This window comes from Chelonia mydas, chromosome 1 (assembly GCF_015237465.2).
Source record: "Chelonia mydas isolate rCheMyd1 chromosome 1, rCheMyd1.pri.v2, whole genome shotgun sequence".
Classification (NCBI taxonomy): domain Eukaryota; kingdom Metazoa; phylum Chordata; order Testudines; family Cheloniidae; genus Chelonia; species Chelonia mydas.
Window position 1 is genome coordinate 59405719 of NC_057849.1, and position 21648 is coordinate 59427366.

A 21648-nucleotide genomic window follows, 5' to 3' on the forward strand; every position below is an offset into this window, starting at 1 on the left:
ATGCTTTTCACCCACTTGGCAGAAGGGGAACAATTACATGTTTGCCTGATAGAGTCATCAGTGGATGTTCTTCCATATGAAAAGAGAGCAGGGAAAAAGTAAGAGCAGCCTGGATGTTGTCAGGACAAAATTGGCATGCATCTGTGTCCCAAACTCTGATTTATTTTTTAACCTTTTCAGATGGCAGATAATTTTTGTTGACACATAGCAATCTGAGATTGCTGCTGTGGGGTTGAAAGACTTGACCTGACCCCTGACCAGATAGCATTGTTTTTCAAGTCTCTCCGCCCCCGCCCGCCCTGTTTGTTTCAGGTAGGCTGTTATATTGAAAAAATTTTCTTGCTCCAGAGGGATGATCTTCAAACTTAATTGCTAAACCATGAACAGAGGATTCAACCCTCTAGGACGTTAAAATATGTCCCTATATTATGTATCCTTATTTTATTTACAGATTCCATTTTAAGGTAAAATCTCCATCAGCACCTTCTGTGGTGATGTTTCTGTTGTCCAACTTATTCCCTACAGTCTTCTGATGAAAAAATGTGGCTGTGACTTCCAGTTGTCTCCTCAGGGGTCTGGACAAGCCTCCAGAGTCTTCTCCTGCACTTTCTAGTCCAGTTCAGTTCAAATTAGGATAATAATCATACCAAGCTTCTCCTAAAACGTCTTGATTTAGCATCAAGAAAATACCATGGACTTTGTGCCACACTTTTTAAACCTGATGGGTTCAAATATGTAAAGGTTTGCCATAAACAAAAGGAAGTATTTTTTCACACAACGCACAGTCAACCTGTGGAACTCCTTGCCAGAGTATGTTGTGAAGGCAAAGACTATAACAGGGTTCAAAAAAACTAGATAAATTCATGGAGAATAGGGCCATCAATGGCTGTTAGACAGGATGAGCAGGGATGGTGTTCCTAGCCTCTCTTTGCCAGAAGCTGGGAATGGGTGACAGGGGATGGATCACTTGATGATTACCAGTTCTGTTCATTCCCTCTGGGGCACCTGGTATTGGCCACTGTCGGAAGACGGGATACTGGGCTAGATGGACCTTTGGTGTGACCCAGTATGGCCATTCTTATGTTCTTACAGTAAGATACTGTCAAGAACACAAATATATCCATATGAAAACATTTCAAAATAAACAGCATTTACACATGCTAATTAAAGTTATGGATCTTTAAATACAATAGCAAGCTTTATGTAGGTAATGGTTTCCTTTAGGTGATACTGGACACAGTGGAATATTTGTTTTAAACTTTCAATTGTTTTGCAGAGAATTGGGCAGCGGTTACTTGGTCCTCTGTCTCTATCCTGTACTCTTGTTGCTGGGCAGTGGTTATGTGTGATGGCCTGACAATACTGTCGGCCTTTCTACTGGGTCTTTAACTTCAGTGGGGGAAGAAAGCTATACTGGTAGCTCTTAGTTAATAAACATGTCAATCTTCGTAACTTGCGCATGCCTAGGACCTTTCATTTAAAGATTGTTGAGGGCAGGTAAGGAATGTATAGAAAATATTTTCACCCGCTGTGGAAATATGGCCATGTCTGTTTGAACAAAGCTGTTTTAACATTTCATGCAGTGCTACAAAGTACTTCTTGTAAGTGAAGAATAGTCTCTGAATGGAATTGCAAGGGGAAATTAGGCAGAAACCATTGCTTGATTTGAAATGGTTGATGATTACAAGTGATCAGATAATTGATTTTCCTCTTCTATGGGTTAGAACGCATCCTCCACCAACACACTATTTCCTAAAACCATGCTGGAGAATTCGTTCAGTACTGACTCAAGGGGGAAATGCAAAATTCTTGCCACAGTTTGGTATATCCTGGAGGGCCCCAGTCCAATGTCAGTCCACATCTTGATTTAAATTGACATCTGATGACATTGCAAAACAAATTTATTTGCCAACCATGGCTTTACTGGATTTCAGAATGGCAAATTTTCAAAATGTTGACACTTGTTTTCCCTCCTTTTGTTTCACATACAAAATACAGAAATGCCTACAGTTTGATTTTTAAAGAAGCAGTTTTTAGCTTTTGAAAAATGTTTCCGGGGGGGAGGGGTTAATTAAGAATGAAGTCATGCCCTTGAATAAGGTCAAATACATAAAGGTGATTTTTGTGAAGAAATCTTCATTCTGTGTTGTTCTTGCCCTCAAAGGTCTGTTTTGACATCAGAGTTTGTAAAAATGTTGTGTTTGATATTTTTGTCTGTTTTGATACAGATAAATGTGTACTGCAGTCATTTGCTACAGTCATGTCTCTTTAATATTTTATTCAGATCGTCAAGATTCAAGAAGCCACAGTTCAAGAAGAAGTTCTCCTGAATCAGATCGTCAGGTCCATTCCAGATCTGGGTCCTTTGATAGCCGGGAGAGGCTTCAGGAACGAGATAGACATGATCACGATCGTGAACGAGACAGAGAAAGGAGGGATGTAAGGCAGAGAGAATGGGACCGGGATGTAGATAAAGACTGGCCACGGAATCGTGACAGAATCAGAGAGCGAGAGAGGGAAAAAAGAAGAGACTTGGACAGGGAAAGAGAGAGACAACTTCCTGATACTACTGAAAGAGACAGAGACAGGGACAGAACTCTTGACACTTCTTCTCAAACAGAGACAAAGCGCAATGAACCAAAACTGGACAGGGATCATGAAAAGGAATCTGATGGGGTTTGCCGGGACACTACAGCTTTGGAGAAGGAAAGGACAGAAAAGGACTTGGGAACTTCACAAGGATTTGAAGATGGAAATGAAGCTGAGAAAGTGGAGAGCTTAGAAGGTGAGATGTTCTGGAACAGAAACTAGTGTGTCAATTATTTTACTTCTTCCCCTTTTAGCATAACATCGAACTACAGTATATCAGAATAATTTTCCACTGAAAGGTCACTCTCTGATATGCAGATTGGCTCCAGCTTTTCCACTGTAGAAGCAGGTACCCTGAGACATAATCCCTATGAGTAGCTTTTATAGCATGTGTTTCATTAATTGTGTACTTTCAAAGCAGTCTTGAGACAAATAAACCTAAATGAGACCAGGTATAATTTGCTTAGGCACCACATTTCTGAATAGTAAGGTGGTTTAAAGAACAAAAATTCCCTTTTCTTCATCACCCCATTACACTATTAGCCTTTTTGTCAGTGTGGGAGTGGCAGCTAAGGAGGATATTGGTAAGAAGAGTTAAAACGGAAAACTGTAGAGAGATAGAAAGCAGTTTAGGAGAAGAAAATTGATGACAGTCTTATTTTCCTACATTTTAAAAAACGTTGCATCATTAAAGGGTAGTACTTGTGATGTCTCAGTCTTGCTATTTTTTCCCACAGAGCCAGTTGCTGGAGAACTGATGATGATACAGTTTTAAGATGTGTGTAGTTCTTAGCATATAGATCGATAGGTCTTGTCCAGGAATAACTTCAGAAAAGTAATTTTATTCAACACAAATAAAATTTGCGAGTTTTTCTGGCTCTGAAAAAATATGTGCTTTGGTTTAAGAAACAAGGTAACATAGACATGGGCAAACACTTCAGGCGAAAACTACGTTTAAAACCCACTAAGGAAGAGCTGAACTAAGTCGCTTGAGTTTGGCACTTATCTAAGAGAGATTGAATTGTCTGGTCCATTATGAAGCAGGGAAAAATTCCATAACCTATTTGGAAAATCTAAAAGAACACGCACAAATTTGTGACTGAATAAGAAACTGTATTCTCAGTGCATGTCTCTGACATTCAATAAATTCTTCCTGCTACGTTTATATTGTCCATACCTTCTCCCAAAGGATCACATACTTTCCTTCCCTAATTATTTTGTCACTCATTTTCCTGGTTGTATTGTATTCTTTTTAGCAGTCTGAAATCTGTTTGTTTATATTTACCTTTTTAATTACAGCAGAGTTTTAATTTGTGTGTGTCAAGGAAAAGAGATAAATTAATTCACTTCCAGTAATTCAAAGCAAAATATTTCTTAAAATGGGAGCTAAAACAAAAGGGTGATGCACATTCTTTCTCCTATTCTTTCTACTGATTATTACCTAAGAACTTTGGTGGTTAGGTTTGCATTATGGCTCATGCACATTTTGTGTGCCACATATGTTGTTTCATAAGGAGGTCATTCGATTTTTGAAAATCAGAAAATATCTGCTCTACTCAAGCATGTAGTTGAGAAAAAATGTGAACGGCTGTGTTCAGTAGTACAGTATTCAGAGGGTCTATTAGAAAATAGAGGATGTATCATGAAAATCTGGAGTTTGTTACATAAGTTTTGACACTGAAAATTATGATGAGATCCAGAGTGAAATTTAGTGTAGATTCTAAAATTTCCCTTTCGAGAGAAAAGAGACTGTGTCTTAATACAACTTTCAACTCTGTTGTTGGTGCAGCACCAGCTATCTTGTTCTGTTTAGGCTACAGTCATTGTGTATAGGCCTAACATAAAATGTGTGAGGATTTAATTACTTAGTTATGATTTTGTGTTGAACGTTTAATGTGTTTGCGTCAAGTGAAGACTTTAATGATGCCAGAGATGCTGTACTCCCTGCAAAGCAGTGACAGGTGTTCTGAGTAGTTAATTTACACTCTTACTATTGTCTTTCCCGGAGTTTTCTGCATTGATTTATAATTTTTTAATGTATCAAGGGCAAGCAAACTATACCCTTGGAGGTAGCTTCCACACACAGAGTTTCGCTTCTGGGCGAGGAAGAGAGGTGGCAATATTTCTGCTACACTCTACAAGGAGAGGGTATCTGTACATTCCAGCTCTTTCTTGATCAGAGTCCTGCTGGCAGAGGCCGCTCACTCAGTGGATTGAATCAGTACATCTCCTAGGTGCCCAGATCCAGAAAGTCTACTCCTGCTTGTAGATGCTGTCTTTGAGGTGACTTACGGAGTAGATGACCACCAGTTGGCTGTACACATCCTTATCTGGATTGTGGGTACCCATCTGGAGTGTGGGTTGCATGTGGGCTGTGCTGGTGAATTACTGCTTTGGGTGGGCTTTCAATCCCAGAGGAGGGGCACAGTCCCAGCCATTTCTCCATGGGCTGCAAGATGACATAAGTTATTGTAATTATGACATCAGTGTGGTGTTTCTAATTCAAAGGATAGAATTTAGGGGTGATGTGCAGGGTAGTATAATTTGTTTGCAAATTATCAAACAAGCAAAACAGAGACTAAGAGAACCTGGTGTAACCGTCTTCAAGCTCCTTTCTACACTTCCCAGAAAGGGGCTTGAAAGTGTAAGATACACACACCTACCTTCATGAAACTTGCACCACTTTCTGTATTCCTTTTAACCCTATTGACCCTGAGTATGCATGCTGCCTAACATTGCACAAGTAGAAATTCACTTGAGCCAGGTTAAATTCAAGGGTTTATTATCTGTCAGGTGTAAAAAATTATTTGACCACCCACAGAACTGAACAGCTTCTATCAGTGTTGAATGTGCTTCCACAAGAAAGCTATCAGGTTTATTTGCTCAAGCCTGTACATGCAGTAGCCTAGTTATCAGGATGCTGAAATGTTAAAAAATGACTGTTTTTTAAGCTTGCAGTGCATGTCTGTTTCTGTAGGAGGAGAAGATGAGTCCAAGATAGATGATGTGCAATCACTGGGATCTGCTGCTGGAGAATATGAGCCAATCAGTGATGATGAACTAGATGAAATTCTGGCAGATGATGCTGAAAAGAGGGAGGATCAACAGGAGGATGAGAAGATGCCAGGTAAAATATATAGTAAATCCCTTTTTACTAGCAGTTGAATGCAAAAATTGGACCAGCTGACTCAATGATAAGTATCTTTGTATCCCATTCATTATTATTACTAGGGAACTGGTGTGTTTGAAAGGGACATGAAATTTTAGAGATACTGTAATGGTTCCAAGATTCATATTTTTCAATGTATCTTAATGAATTGAATGCCTATCAACCTACCCAATGTAGGAAAGACATTTCATACTAAGTCCTGTGGGATATGTTCATGCTGGCTACAACATACCTGCTATGTTAGACAAAAACACCGCTCCAGTTCTGTCCAGTAAATCACATGTCTCCTTAAAGAGCAGATATATTTTATTGCCTGCACCAATGCTGCAGCAGAGAATAGCAGCCAAAGGTCTAATCCATACACCAATCAGTTAAATATTTTAAATCAGGTCCATTGTAGTGTGTTCTTAGTTTTATTATGATTTCTATGCCTACTGAAGTGACTATTTCCAGACCCGCAGATTCAGCAGAGCCTAAGCAGTCACTTCCTCAAGAGGTTTCAAGAATATTAAAAACAGAAATTGGGTTTTCTTTTTAAATACAAACAGGAGACCTAGATTTTGGAGGAATCCCTTAATCCAGCTTACCACCACCATCATGAGTTTGACACCACAATCTTAATTCTGAAATATGAAAGAATTCACCTTTTGAGAGGGCTTCTGAACAATATTCAGCTGATTTATACTACCTTCAAGCCGCCAGATGAAGCTAGCCATTCATAATAAGGGATGACGATGTGATAGCTCATTCTCCATTGTATCTTTTTGCAGATCCTGTTGATGTCATAGATGTGGATTGGTCCAGTCTTATGCCAAAGCAGCCAAAAGAGCCACGGGAGCCTGGGGCGGCACTCTTAAAATTCACACCATGTGCTGTTATGTTGAGAGTTGGCATTTCCAAACGACTGGCAGGCCCTGAACTCTTCACCAAAATTAAAGAAACCTGCCAGAGAGTTTTAGAAAAACCTAAAGGTAATTCTGTTTCCCTCTGGGATAAAATGCCATTTCAGGATTAGTAAAGTAACAAAGCGCTAGATGGGATGATTTAATTGGGGTTGGTCCTGCTTTGAGCAGGGCAGGGGTTTGGACTAGATGACCTCCTGAGGTCTCTTCCAACCCTAATCTTCTATGAGTCTATAAAGTGTCTTTGAAAAGAATGAACTAGTAAGCATTTTAGTTTCAAGACGCACATAGATATTATGTTGATACTTGCCGGTATAGGTGTATATTTGTATTATTGTAGTGGCTCCATTGATTTAGGTTGATTTGTGTTTACTTTTTCACCTATTCATATCCATGGATCTCTTGCTTCCATCAGTGAATTGAAGTACAAAAGGAAGAAAACCACTTTTGGGATTCTCGTTTGCTTATCCATTTTCTAGCAAGTGCTGGAATTTAATTCTCTAGTCTTTAGTTGTTTCCTCCCCATCTACTATTTACAACTGTTTCTTCTTAGGACCCAGGTGCTCAGCTGTGAAACATGCTCTTTGAGCAACAGCATCTGGTACCTTGGCAGACTCCACAGGCTGGTTACAGGCTGGCTTTGAAGTTGCCTGTTGGTCTGTCATTTACTTGAGTTCCTGATTAGCCATCTGGATTGTCTTGGCAACTTCATTGTTATTTTCTTTGACCCATCCTTGATTCTGAGTACCTCTTTATTTCTACCTTGTCTGAAAAATGTCCTGCTCAGTCTGGTCAAAAGATCACTCTGTAAGTGGATTAAAAAAATGTATCCTCATGCCCTGTATGTATTCTGCCTAGATCTCTGCATTAGCCTTCGAACCTTTATCCGTTAGACTTGTCCCAGGTCTCTTGCTTTTTACAGTGCCATATGTGAGGCTTCATGTAAAATGCTCATGATCTCTGCCAAGCACCAAATAAAACAGTTTTGATATCTAGATGTCACTGAATTGTACCTAAGACCATGCTTTTTTTCTGTAGCATGTCCCATTATACTTTGTAACTTAAGTTTTTTGATCACACTGTTATGCTTTAATATGTTATCCCTCTGTTTTTACATTAATCAGAGGTGAGTTTGGATATGTCCTCTCCTTTTTATTCTTCGATGGATGGCAATGTTATCTGGGTTAGAGGTTGTGACCTCGAAAATAGTAGAAGGAAGCTCAGGTCCAAATCCACACTTCTCTGTGATTCCCCCAACAAAAAGCAGTGGCAATGGGGCTGGCCTCCTCTGCTGCAGCTGCCCACTGACACTTCTGGCAGAGATATTCTACAGAACATAGAGGAAGTATTAATGCTTCCATTCCAAATAGCATTAACAGGATAGTTTTTTGGTGGTGGGAGAGACTCCTAGGAAGAGTGTGGTGGTTAGAATATCTATTTCCTAACTTGTTCTCCATGTTTCCTGGGCACCCTTTTGCAGAGGGAGATGTGGCAACTGCACTAGGGAAAGGGGAAATAATTTTATTAAGGTGATGTTGAAGTAAAAAGAAAACGGTACAGAGTTTAAGCATAGAAGTTTCTGGTTATCAGGGAATAAGGTACAGATTATCAAGGGGTGTGAAATTCAGTTTAGGAATGGGTGGCGTAAGGAATACATAATCTGCAGTCTCCCCAATTGGGGGTAAAAGTTTAACGGGTCAAAGTACAGACATTGAGATATGAGGATATGTTGTTCATATAATGGCTATGTTCAGGTGTGGAGTATAATGAGTGGACACGATGATGAGGATGGATTTAACATTAACAGGATAGTTTTTTGGGGGTGGGAGAGACTCCTAGGAAAAGTGTGCTGGTTAGAATATCTATTTCCTGACTTGTTCTCTATGGTTCCTGGGCACCCTTTTGCAGAGGGAGATGTGGCAACTGCACTAGGGAAAGGGGAAATATTTTACATCTCACATCTGTTTAGCTACCTCTGGTCCATTTTGATGGTGATGTCATACACAAAAGGGGAACATAGGACTTTGATTAATGCCAACTTTGAACCCCCTTGTCTTCACACCCACTCATCTGATCATCGAGGAAGTCCATTCTTCCGTTCTAGAGCTGTGCCCAAGTTTTTAACCCTCAGTTATGACTGCCATCATAATCCTTTCTCTACAGTGCTGAAGGTGAAAAGCACACTCATTTTAGACTCTTCTATTTAATGCTGCTCCACCAATCAGTGGAAAGGGTGAAGTGAAGAACTGTTGTTTGTATTCTTCTCAGAGGCCAAGAGTCACCTCGTCTCCTATTTCCTCCAACACTGAATTCAACTTTAGGCAAGAATTTTAGAAATAATACGTGACCAGGGAGTCTATAAATCACATGTGAGAATTTTTAACTTCACCAAATTCACTCTTCTGTGGGACAAAAATATTTCACAGTCGGCAAAGTTATTCTTATATATGCTGATCATCTCTTTGTAGATGCAGAAAATTTGTTTGAACATGAACTTGGGGCCCTGAACATGGCTGCATTACTGCGAAAAGAAGAGAGAGCAGGTCTTCTTAGTAACCTTGGTCCTTGCTGTAAAGCCCTGTGCTTTAGAAGGGATTCTGCAATTCGCAAGCAGCTAGTGAAAAATGAAAAGGCAAGTGCATGGATTACATAAAGCATACAAAATATAAGAACATAAATTGTCTTTGTCTTCAAAATATTTCTACAATGATATAACTTTTTCTTCTGATATAGTTTACATGTCATTGCTGATCTATTTCTGTTCTCACCCCCCCCTCCATGAACAAATAATGAGACTTGGGAGAATTTGATTATTTTTTCATAATTTCAGTGGATAATATCAATGTTTGTATTTAAGCATTTTTTCAATTTGTATTGATTTAAATTTTCACAGTTGTGCAAAATTAAGGGAGTGGTCAGGTCAGATTGTATTTGGCAGCAGATGGTGACGTTCACAATGTTGAAGTTTTATAACCGTTAAAACACAGGTTGTCAACCTCACATGTCAAAACATACAAAACGAATATTCTTAAATCAAAGTGAGTTCTCGAGCAGCTTTTTTTCTTACTTTTCCTATTTGTACATTTTGATTATTGATGGAAATATTTTTTTGTCTGTATGTGTGTGGTAAAATCAATGTTTACTGACTAAAATGTAATGGAGGACGGGCTTCCATTGTCATTAAGTGGTCATGGGGTTTTTATTTTACTTTAGCCTAAGAGATTAATTTGAGATGTGTGACTAGAGGTGAGTGCTCCCTCATATGCTAGATTTGAATTAAATTCCGGGAACACTCTTTTGTAAAGGTGAAATATATAAATTAAAATAATTTAAAGATGTGGTTGCAGGGATGGTTTTTGAATAATCCCTTGATGTCTTTGGATACTATGAGCTTTTGTACAAATGATGTTTTTAAAAGTATAGTTTTCTAGTTTAGGAATATTACTGAATATTCCCGTAAAATATTTTCTGTAAGGATTTGTCAGTTGTCACGTGCTGAATTAGGCGTCCTGACTTTGCATGTCAATAGAAAAGGCAAAATTACTATTAGAATTAATGCCAGGAGGAACCATTTCCAAGAATATATGGTTATTTATTTAATTATTGAGGATATTTGAGTCTTAACATCTCAGCTCACTTGTCAAAAAGCCACTGATTTTTCTTTCTTCAATCCAAACAGGGCACAACAAAACAAACTTACACGAATTCCCCAGTAGTAGACAGTGACTTGTTAAGGTTGAGTCTACGATTATTTAAACGCAAGACTGTGTGCCAAGGACCTGGGCAGGAAAAAACAGAAGATACTAAACTTCCACAGCCAAATATCCAGCAGGAAGTATGTGTGTCTTAAGCCAATATCTACTTTGGAACTCCTAGTTTATCTCCCATCAGTAATGTTGATATTTATAGCTTTTGAACTTTTTGATTTGGTTGGAAAGCAGCTGTAAGACATGGGAGAAAAGACTGTTTTTACAGGTAATTCTATTATGTGTTTAGAGGGAATAACTAATAGTAAAAATACAAAGATCTTTGTTTTCAGGTCATTTCAACTTTTATAACATTGAATCTTACACTGTAACACATACCTGTTTTATGCATCAAGTGTAATAATTTCAAGGTGTCCATTTTTAGAAGTCTGTTGCATCACCTGATATTAAAGGAGGAAGAAAACTGTCTGTGTATCTTTTTTTCTCCATTCTGAAATAATTTTTTGTGGGACCAGTAATTTATATATTATTTCAGATACTTAAAAACAGTGTGACCATCAACATCAAATCAAATTCAGCTTTTTTTAGGTAGCTCTGCATAAAGGCAACCATTTTGTACCACAATGCTTTCCTAGTATGCAGGCATCCAGCTCTGTTATGCACACAAAATGCTAATAGTGTAGCTTTTAGAGAATCATGTTATTTTTTTAAAGAAAATATGCAGCTTTGTTGTATGCACACATATAGGTATATTTATACCTGTATAGGGTATGCCTTTGCATAAGTTTTACAATTTTGGTTTTATGCTCATTAAACTAAAATGTGGCCCATATAAAACTTACGTTCTTTCTATCTCTCTCACGTTAACATTTTTGGAACGGCTTATATTACTTTAATTCTGTTGGGGTCTTCCCTACGTGTTTTATAGCTGTTAATCTCTTTTTATGATTTAATGTGTATTTTAAACACACACCAGTAGTTTAAACTGAGCAAGAGTTAACGTACCTGTTCTGTCTAGGCATTAAAAGTGCTCTACTTATTTTATAGCTACAAGGCAAGGCAACCTTTGAGCTGAATGTATTAAATCATAGCTTCCAATTGTGTTAAAGCCTATTTTAGTCTCCTTTTCCAAAACACACGTTTCATTGCTAAAACAGTCTTGTTTAAGACTGTAGTACACAAAATAGATTCACTGTTTGGTCTGTAATTACAATGAACTTTCTTTATTCATCTTCTTTGTAAAACAGTCAGAGTCTATATACACATTGAACGTGTAGAAGAATATTTTTCACTTTGCGCTATAAACAATGCAAAATAGAGTAGGTTTGATGGGCTAGTGGTGGAGTGTTTCACTCAGTAGCTGTTTACATTAAGGGCCAAATGCAGCACTGATATATACCCTCATCTAATGGTATTGCATGAAATCAGCACTGAATTCAACCCTAGTAATCAAGTATGCTCTTTTGCTTCCAGTGTGACAAGAAATGTGAGTGCTGTGGAGAGGCTTTGCTCTGCCTGTGAATGTAGAAGTGCATTACAGTGCTCTGCAGGAAACCTGGATGCTTTGGTAGTAGCAGTGAGGGACTCTGAAAAAAGTTCTATGCAACGCACCTGCACAGTCATTGCAACAACAGGCCCCAAAAAGTGATGTGAATGTGTTTATAGGTGGGGAAGTCCTCTGGTTTTGGAGAACATAAGAATTGCCAGGAATCCTGTCTGAGAGGCCAATTCAGAATATAAGTTATAAAACCCTCATAGTGCATTTAGCTGATTTTACAATAGTTTAGGGAAGGGGAATTTCACTTCTGTCCACTGGCTGTAAAACTTTTAGTCTAACCCTACATCCTGAACCATTCCTAATGTTATCAGGGATTGCATCAAGAATAGCTTCTCACCTTTTATGAGACTAGCTGTTCCAAGGAACCGTTTTTTATGGCATTACAAACTGTTTTTGCTAATTTGTTTCCTGAAGTGACATTTCTGTAGCTGAAGTGACTCATTGTTATGGTTCTAGCAGTCTCCACAAGTTCTTGCAGTGGTGACTCATTACCATCACTTTCAGTGTGGTGTGATCAGTCATATGCACACACTGTACAGTATTTGTATTCTAACCTGGAATTTCTGTTAGTAGGTAGTCCACCCTATTGATGATATGCCCAGCGGGTGCTAGGAGGTTTTCAGGCATCTTTTATTTAAAAAAAAAAAACCTAAAACAATCCTGGCTCTGAAAAGGCTGTAGTGCAGTAGTTCTCAACCTGCAGCCTGTGGGCCACTTGCGGCCCAAACAGCTCACAGCTGTGGCCCATGTGACATCCTCAGTACCATACAGGTAGTATATATATTGTGTGAATGCAGCCCACGTTATACATAGAGGGCTGCATGTGGGGCCCACAACAGTAAATAGGTTGAGAACCACTGCCGTAGTGTATATCAGATATAATGAGTGTGAGCAACAACCAATGAGATAGAAATGTGACAATCAGTTCTTCGAGTGATTGCTCATGTGCATTCCACAATAGGTGTGCGTGCTCGTCCCATACACCGGTGCTGGAAGTTTTTCTCCTAGCACTACCCATAGGGCAGCACCCCTAGCGACCCCTGGAGTGGCGCCGCCATGGCATGGTATAAGGGGCGCTGCGTGCTCCCCCCACCTTCAGTTCCTTCTTGTTGCCAGTGAAGGTGTGTCGGAACTGCTCTGCTCCAGCTTTGCTGCAGCTTCCCTTTTGGACTCTGCTAGTTCATAGTTAGTAGTACATGTAGTTTAGTGCACCTGGGGTCAGGGCATGCCCCGAGCTTTAAGTCGTGCGACACTTGCAAGCAGTCGATGCCCGTGAGTGATCTGCCCATGGACTGTTCATGCTGTCTGGGGGGAAACCCATCTCAGAGATAGCTGCAAGATTTGCAGATCCTTCAGGCCTCGGACCAAGGAGGAGTGGGACATTCGGCTCTGAGTCATTTTGATGGAGTCAGCCTTGACCCCAACACCGTTGAGCCACTCCGAGTCTGCACCAAGCACCGCAGTGTTGGTGCACGGTGACCCTTCGGTGCCTTCCACCAGCCGGCACTGCTCCCCATCCATGGGATACTCCAAAAAGGCTAAGAAGAGCTCTTCTCCCCTGAGACACCGGAGCAAGACCAGGGGCGAGACTAGACCCATGTTGGGCAGCTCTTGGTCCCCATCAGCCTCCTGGCCTCCGACTCAAGTTGAGCGGAGTAGCCTGGCCCACCCTTAGCCGACCTCCCTGAACATCCAGGTGCCCTCAATGCCAGAGGCTCTGCAGGCGGCTCGAGATGTTATGTCTCTACCGGTACCGGTAGCACTGCCATCATCAGCTTCCAGAGGCAAGCCACAGCTCAGACCCCCGCAGTTGCCGCCTGGACGGTACCACTCAAGGTCGAAGGAAGGATCCCGATGCCTTTCCCCACTCAGTGACTCCCTGTGTGCAGTCCGCGCCGGTCCCCGTCAACCCCTACCAGGTTGTCTGGCTGGGTACCAACTGGCAGGGGTTCCAGGCTCTGCCTCAAGGGACCATAGACCTTGCAAGGAGAGTGTCCCGTCGAGGCCGGGACAGACGGCGCCGGAGGTCCTTGTCTCCGAGAGGCTACCATAACCCTTCATGGTACGGGCATCAACGCTGCTCCCGTTCTTTGTCTTGCTCAAGGTCCCAGCCACAGCACCATTCCCGCTGTCCCGGGCGTCAATTGCTGGCACCTTGCCATCGCGGATCCGCCTGTCAGAGCCAGTCACGGAGCAGCTGCTACTGGCAGTACTCCCGCCCCTCCATGCCGGGATCACAGTCTTGTGGTCAGCACCGTTCCCGATGCCACCGCTCGTCCTGGTCTCGGGAGAGCAGCAGATCATATGCCAGCCCAGCCTCCCTTTGCGGTCAGTTGATGGGCCAGGCTAGTCAAGCTGAACAGACTGCTCCGCCGGTGCCACAGCAGGTGCAGTGGAACTGGGCTCCTTGACTGGCACCATGGTACCAATGGGCCCAGTGGCCCCCTGTGACGGGTTGGATCACAGAAACCCCCTTGGGGACTGCCACCTGACGTGCCAAGACTACCTCTGAGCCCGTTTTCCCTGGCAGCTTGGGACTTCAGTGCCTGGCCTGGTTTGAGCCAGACACGCTAGCCTGCTACAAACACAGACCCAGATCTGAACTGTGTCCCCCAAAAGCTGCTGGCTTAACTGAAAACAGCTTAAGACGTGCTCCCGTCTCCAGCACTCAGATACTGAATTCCCAATGGGGTCCAAACCCCAAATAAATCAGTTTTACCCTGTATAAAGCTTATGTAGGGTAAACTCATAAATTGTTCACCCTCTATAACGCTGATATTGAGATGCACAGCTGTTTAATAAATAAACAGTGATTTTATTAAATACAAAAAGAGGATTTAAGTGGTTCCAAGTAGTAATAGACAGAACAAAATGAATTACCAAGCAAAATAAAATAAAACACGGAAGTCTAAGCCTAATACACTAAGAAAGTGATTATAGATGAAATCTCAGCCTCAGAGATGTTCCAATAACTTTCTTTTACAGACTAGCCTCCTTCTAGTCTGGGTCCAGCAATCACTCATACCCCTGTGGTTACTGTCCTTTGTTCCAGTTTCTTTCAGGTATCCTTTGGGGGTGGAGTAACAGCCAATATTCATAACTTCTAACACAAAAATGATGCATGCATACAAATAGGATGCATACATGCAGAAGAACATAACCTTTGCAAAGATATGTTACATGGCATACCTAGCACAAAACATATTCCAGTTATGTCATATTTACACTCATAAGCATATTTCCATCAAGCATTATGGGGTGCAACGTCACACCCCCAACGCAGCCCTCAGTGGTGGCTCACTAAGTGGCTGGAACCTTTCTCAACCTCATAAGAAAAGGAGTCGGTGGAGCGTTTATCCCCGGTTCCGTGCCCAGAAGGGGACCAAGTGGTGGGACCTACGGTACTAGTGGGTATGCAGAGTACCGCACCCCCATCCTCATCCTCCCCGGATGAGGCGATCACGGCCCCTCCTCCGCCTGTTCCACAGGAGGACTAAAACCCACCAGGAACTGTTGAAATAGGTGGCATCGAGCCTCAACCTTCAAGCCGAGGAGGTGGAGGAACCCTTGGACTCCCTCTTCAACGTCCTCTCGGCTTTGGCACCAGGCAGAGTGACTCTCCCACTCCATGAAGGGGTGGCAAAGATCTCAAACACTTTGTGGCAAACCCGGGCTTCCTTGCCCCCCATCTGTAAGAGGGCAGAACGGAAGTACTTCGTGCCCACCAAGGGGCATGAGTACCTGTACACCGACCCTGCCCCCAACTCCCTAGTGGTTGAGTCAGTCAACCACAGGGAGAGGCAAGGCCAACCAGCCCCTGCTCTTAAGAATAAGGACTCGAGGAGACTGGATCTATGCGGTAGAAAGGTTTATTAGTCCTCAAGTTTCCAACTGATGGTGGTGAATCATCAAGCCCTCCTGGGGAGATATGAGTTCAATTTGTGGGTCTCTCTGCCCAAATTTGAGGACTCCCTCCAAGAGTGTGACAATAAAAAAGAGTTTAAGGCTCTGGTGGAGGAGGGTACGGCTGCTGCCAGGGCGGCCCGTCAGGCAGCCTTACAGGTGCAAAGTCTGTGGCCCACGCGGTGTCAGAGGATGGCGTCGTTGCTCCTGCTGTCTGTATTGTCCAGCAAGGCGCAGAACTCCTATCTCGATGACTGGCTGGTCAAGGGCAGCTCCAGGTCGCAGGTGCAGGATCATGTGGGACTCCTGTCCACCTGTGCCACTCTGGGCCTGTTGGTAAATGACACCAAGTCCACGTTAGTCCCAGTGTAGCGCATAGTTTATTGGGGCAGTTCTGGACGTGATGTCGGCCAGGGCCTCCCTCCCACTGGACACATTCGAGACCCTAAGGGAGCTCATCAGCACAATTACAAGGTGCCCCGTGACCACAGCCAGAGCGTGCTTCCAGCTCCTGGGTCGTATGTCGGCGTGCACATATGTGGTTTGCCACAGCAGGTTCAGGATATGGCCCCTCCAGCTCTGGTTGGCCTCAGTGTTCTCCCAGTCCAGAGGCCGGATGGACAAAGTCCTCACTGTGTCTGAACCAGTGATCACCTCTCTGTGATGGTGGTCCTCCCCAGGGAACGTACTCCACGGGGTCCTGTTCAGGGGCCAGCCCCCGTCAGTGGAACTGGTGTCCACAGTGTCGGACCTGGGGTGGGGAGTTAATGTGGGGAATGTTCAGCCCCAACATCTGTGGTCCATGCAGGACCTTGCCCTCCATATAGATGTCAAGGAGCTCAGGGCCGTCCGTCTGGCGTGCGTGGCCTTTCACTTGCACCTGGAGGGCAGAGTGGTTAGGGTTCTCATGGACAATACGGTGTCGATGTTCTACAAGACAGGGCCCATTCCTCAGCCCTCTGCCAGGAAGCCCTCAGGCTGTGGGACTTCTGGATAGCTCACGATGTTTGCCTGGAAGCCCACCACTTACTGGGTGCCTAGAATTCTCTGGTGGATTGCCTGAGCTGAGACGTCTCTCAGCATGAGTGGTCACTACACCCGGAGATGGTACACAGGCTTTTCCAAACATGGGGCATTCCCCAGGTGGACCTGTTCGCGACACGGCAGAACTGCTGGTGTCCCCACTTCTGCCCCGATGGGGGGTGGGCATAGGCGCCATCTTCAATGCCTTCCTCCTGTCCTGGTCAGCCGGTTTCTCTATGCCTTTCCCCCAGTCCTGCTGATTGGCAAGGTCTTGGAAAAGATAAAAGCCGACAGGGCCCAGGTCCTTCTGATCACCCCGGCATGGCCCAAGCAACATTGGTACAGGACTCTCATGAGCCTGGCGGTTGCCCCGCCGTGGCCGCTGCCATCCCTCCCGGACCTGCTATCCCAGGACCAGGGCTGCCTCCTCCACCCTAACCTAGCGGCACTCCACCTCACGGTGTTGCTGCTCAATGGTTAGGCCAGGAGGAGAGGACTTGCTCGGAAGGAGTTCAGCGCGTCCTCCTGGAAAGCAGACAGCCCTCCACATGTCGGGCCTACCTGACAAAGTGGTCTCGGTTTTCCTGGGATGGGCAGCTGATCAGGGCGTTTCACCTGTGGCTGCTCCGATTCAGCTCATTTTAGACTATCTCCTTCACCTTAAAGCCCAAGGCCTAGCGCCCTTGTCCATCAAGGTGCACTTGGTGGCCATATTGGCCTTCCACCCACTGATGCAGGGCTACACAGTGTTCTCCCATGCCATGACTGGCCAATTCCTTAAGGGTTTGGATCGTCTTTTCCCATATGTTAGGCCCCCAGTCCCACAGTGGGACCTGAACTTGATGCTGACCAGGTTTGCGGGTCCCCTGTTTGAACTGCTAGCTACAAGCTCCTGGTCGCACCTCTCATGGAAGGTGGCCTTCCTGGGGGCGATCACATACACTAGGGTCTCGGAGCTCTGGGCCCACTCGACTAGGGCGTAAGCCTTGTCGGCTGCATTTTTGGCCCATGTCCCCATCCAGGACATTTGTAGGGCTGCCATATGGTCTTCAGTTCACACATTCACTTCGCAATATGTGATCATCTCCCAAACCAGGGAGGACATCGGGTTTGGCCGGGCTGTATTCTGTCCCGAGTGTCTGTGAACTCCTACCCACCTCCAACAGATATAGCTTGGAATCACCAATTGTGGAATGCACGAGCAATAACTCGAAGAAGAACTGGTGTTCTTCAAGATATGTTGCTCAGGTCCATTCCACATCCCATCCTCCTTCCCCTCTGTTGGAGTTGTCTGGCAAGAAGGAACTGAGGGTGGGGGGAGCGCGCAGCACCCCTTATACTGCACCATGGTGGCACTACTCCAGGGGGCATGAGGGGCCCTCCCCTACGGGTACTGCTAGGGGAAAAACTTCTGACACCGGTGCACGTGGCAAGCATGCACACCTATTGTGGAATGGACATGAGCAACACATCTCGGAGCACACTAGTTACGGAAAAGGTAACGGTCTTTTCTATTTGGTTACTCTTCTGGCCCTTTCCATCCAGAAATTTCTCTTTTGGGCATTTATAGAATCCTTATAAGTGGCTGTCTAAATCTTTCATGCTGTGGATCACACTAGAATACAGATTGCTGCAAGGCTACTAACTTCTTTTTCAACGACATATTCACCCACTGATTACTTCTAAAAAAACATTCTACAGCCAACCAGGGGTCTCCATGGGCTGGAGTTTGAGAGCCATAGCCTACCTCCTGGTACACCCTCTAGCCCTGTGGTTAGCACATTCACGTGAAAGAGCTGGGTTCAAGTCCCCACTCTGTGTGGGTCAGAGCAGGGATTTGAACTTAGGCTTCCCATATTGCAAGTGAGTGCCCTAACCACTAGGATTATTTTGGGGTCCAGCTGTCTCTCTCCCCTGTTGGAGGTGTTCTTCGAGTGCTTGTTCATGTCCATTCCAATCAGGTGTGTGCGCGCCGCGTGCACACCAGCCGGAAGATTTTTCCCTTAGCAGCCTCCGTAGGGTTGGCCTGGGCGCTCCCTGGAGTCACGCCTTCATGGTGCCCAAAATAGGGCCCTGCCAACCCCACACCCCTTCACTTCCTTCTTACCGCCAGTGATGGCTAGCTGGACCATCGTTCGCTCTTGAGGTATAGGATTGCTGAGCAACAAGGGACTCAGGGAGGCAAGGAGTAAACCGATCTGTCTAAAGGGAAACGTTCAAGACCAAACAGAAATGCTTCACAATTTGGAAATTTGACACTAGGAGGACACATTATAGTAGGCAAGATGTTAGAAGGGTTAAAATGGAATTCAGAGAACAAATAGCCAAAGGTGTAAAAACAAAAAGATCAGAAGAAGGCAGCTCACTCTTCCCAACCCCCCAAAAGTTGGTCTGTTGGTTTCCGAGGGGCTAAAAGGAGCACTTAAATAATTTCTTGCATCAATCTTCACCACAGAGGATGTTTGTGAAGATACTGACTCCTGTCCTGCTCTTTTCTGGCAACAAAGGGCTTGTCTTCACTACTGAGTTACATTGGTGCAGCTGCACCCATGTAGCGCATCTGGTGAAGATGCGCTGTGTTGATTGGAGAGCACTCTCCTATTGATGTAAGTACTCCACCTCAATGAAAGGCAGAAGCTATGCAGGCGGGAGAGCATCTCCCATCAACATAGCATGGTAGAGACACTGCTTTAAGTCAGCGTAACTTACGTTGCTTAGGGAGGTGTTTTTTCACACCCCTGAGTGACGTAAGTTACATCGACTTTAGTGGTAGCGTAGACAAACCCAAAGTTGAGGTAATATCAAAGACTGAAGTGTCGGAAGATGGGCTAGAACAAATTGATGATGTAAAAAGCAAGGCATCACTAGACCTAGATGGTAAACATACAAGAATTCTGAAGGAGTTCCACTGTGAAGTGGCTGAGCTGTTGGCAAAAACAATCAATCTCTCATTAGAAACAGCTAGTGTACGAGAGGAGTGTTGGGTAGCAAATGTTGTACCTGTATTGAAAAAAGGCTTTGGCATCATCTGAGTAATTAGACTAGTAAGTCTTACATCTGTACTGGGCAAATTTGTTGAAATGATCATTAAAAATAGAGTAAAACACCTGAAAGTTAAATAGAATAGGGTCTAACCATGGCTTCTGCAAAAGAAAATCTATCCCTTATGTATTAGAATTCTTTGAACATGTCAAAGTAACGGCTACGGGACAACCAGTTCACTTAGTTTGTTTAGGCTTGCAAAAGACCTGTGATGTGGTCCCTCATGAGGCTATTAAAGAAACTAACTAGTCAAGAGGCAAAGTATTGTGGATCAAAAGCTGGCTAGAAGACAGGACACAGAGGATAAATGGTCAGTTTTCTTCATGGCAAAAGGTTAACAGTGGGGGTGCTTCAAGATTCCGTTCCAGGTCCCGTGTTTAATATAATAATGACATGGAAGGGTGGTGGTGAGAGAGGAGCAAGTAGTGAGGTAGCAAAAGTTACAGATTATACATTTATTTAGATAAGTTAAAACCAGAGAAAACTGTGAGGAATTTCAGAGACCAAACTAAAGTGAATGGATAACATGCCGGCAAATGAAATTCACTGTTGACAAATGCAAATCAATAAACAGTGAACTATTAGCACGTCTTTCAGGGTTCTAAATTAACTATATCAATCCAGGAAAGGGAGCTGAGTATAACTGCAGATAGTTTAATGAACACCTGTGCTCAATGTACAGCTGCAGTCAAAAAAGCAAACGATGTTAGAATGAATAGGAAATGGGACAGAGCATAATATGGAAAATGTCATTATATATCATCAATAGTGCAGCCTCATCAAGAATACTCTGAAGTATTCATCCCATCTCAAAAAGAATATTGCAGAACTAGAAAAGGTTCAGAGAAAGGGACAAAAATGATTTAGGGACATGGAAAAACTCATCTAAAACGAGATTAAAATGATTGGGTTTGTTTACCTTGGCGAGGAGATGAATGAGAGTACATGATAAAATATATGAAATAATGGTACGGAGAAAGTGGACGGGGAGCTTTTGTTCTTCCTGTCTCGTAACACAAGGAGACATTCAATGAAATGGAGAAGTGGCAAATTCAACTGATAAAAGGAAATATCTTTTCGGGGAATGCTACATATTATTGTGTCCACACTGAGCAGCATGTGCTCTGTTCGCCACTGCTAGGCAGTGGTACCTTTCCTTACAAATTTTGTCTAAACATTCACTGACTGTCAGAACCTGAACTCAAAAGTAAACTGGAAATTATAGAATAATAAATTTGAGAAATACTCATCCCTTTCATTTTTTAATTGCTGTACTCTAACCCATTCCCCCTTTTTTGGCACACAAATTTGAGTCCGTACAGTACATTCTAGAATGAGTGAGTCCTTAGCAGAATGATTCATAAACATACATTTTATTGGTTTAGTTCACTGCATACTTCTAGTAAACGTGCTAAAAATTGGAAAGCTATCTGAGGACATCTTAACATAAATTACTGTCTCCTGTGGTCCAGGTGGAAGTGTGAGATCTTGCTAGATCTCCTGAAGACTTAAATATACTGATATTAGCAGTGGTCTTCGTCATCTCAAACAAGTGAAAGGCAAAATTGCTACATCCCTTGTGCATTTTTATGGGGATACATGAGTGTTTCAGTGGGAGCACTGGAGCAATGGCCTCTCAGTGGATATGCAAATATCATCAAAGGAAATACTGCATTGCTGCTGTGTTTGTTCATAAGGAAACACTCAAGTTAGGGCAACACTTGAGTACCTTTTTAGGAAAAGCAATTTTACATT

General features: G+C 43.3%; 1 protein-coding gene across 5 annotated transcripts in view; it reads left to right on the forward strand.

Annotated features, from left to right (window-relative positions):
* Window positions 1-10833, forward strand: part of ZC3H13 (zinc finger CCCH-type containing 13) — a 55182-nt gene extending 44349 nt beyond the window's left edge. For all 5 annotated transcript variants that reach the window (XM_037894195.2, XM_037894201.2, XM_043522585.1 and 2 more), the window contains 5 exons: window positions 2285-2785; window positions 5567-5716; window positions 6529-6729; window positions 9129-9292; window positions 10340-10833. In XM_037894195.2, coding sequence (XP_037750123.1) covers window positions 2285-2785; window positions 5567-5716; window positions 6529-6729; window positions 9129-9292; window positions 10340-10510 — 1187 coding nt within the window. In that variant the 3' untranslated portion in view covers window positions 10511-10833. The remainder of the gene's footprint in view (window positions 1-2284; window positions 2786-5566; window positions 5717-6528; window positions 6730-9128; window positions 9293-10339) is intronic.
* Window positions 10834-21648: the final 10815 nt, after the last annotated feature.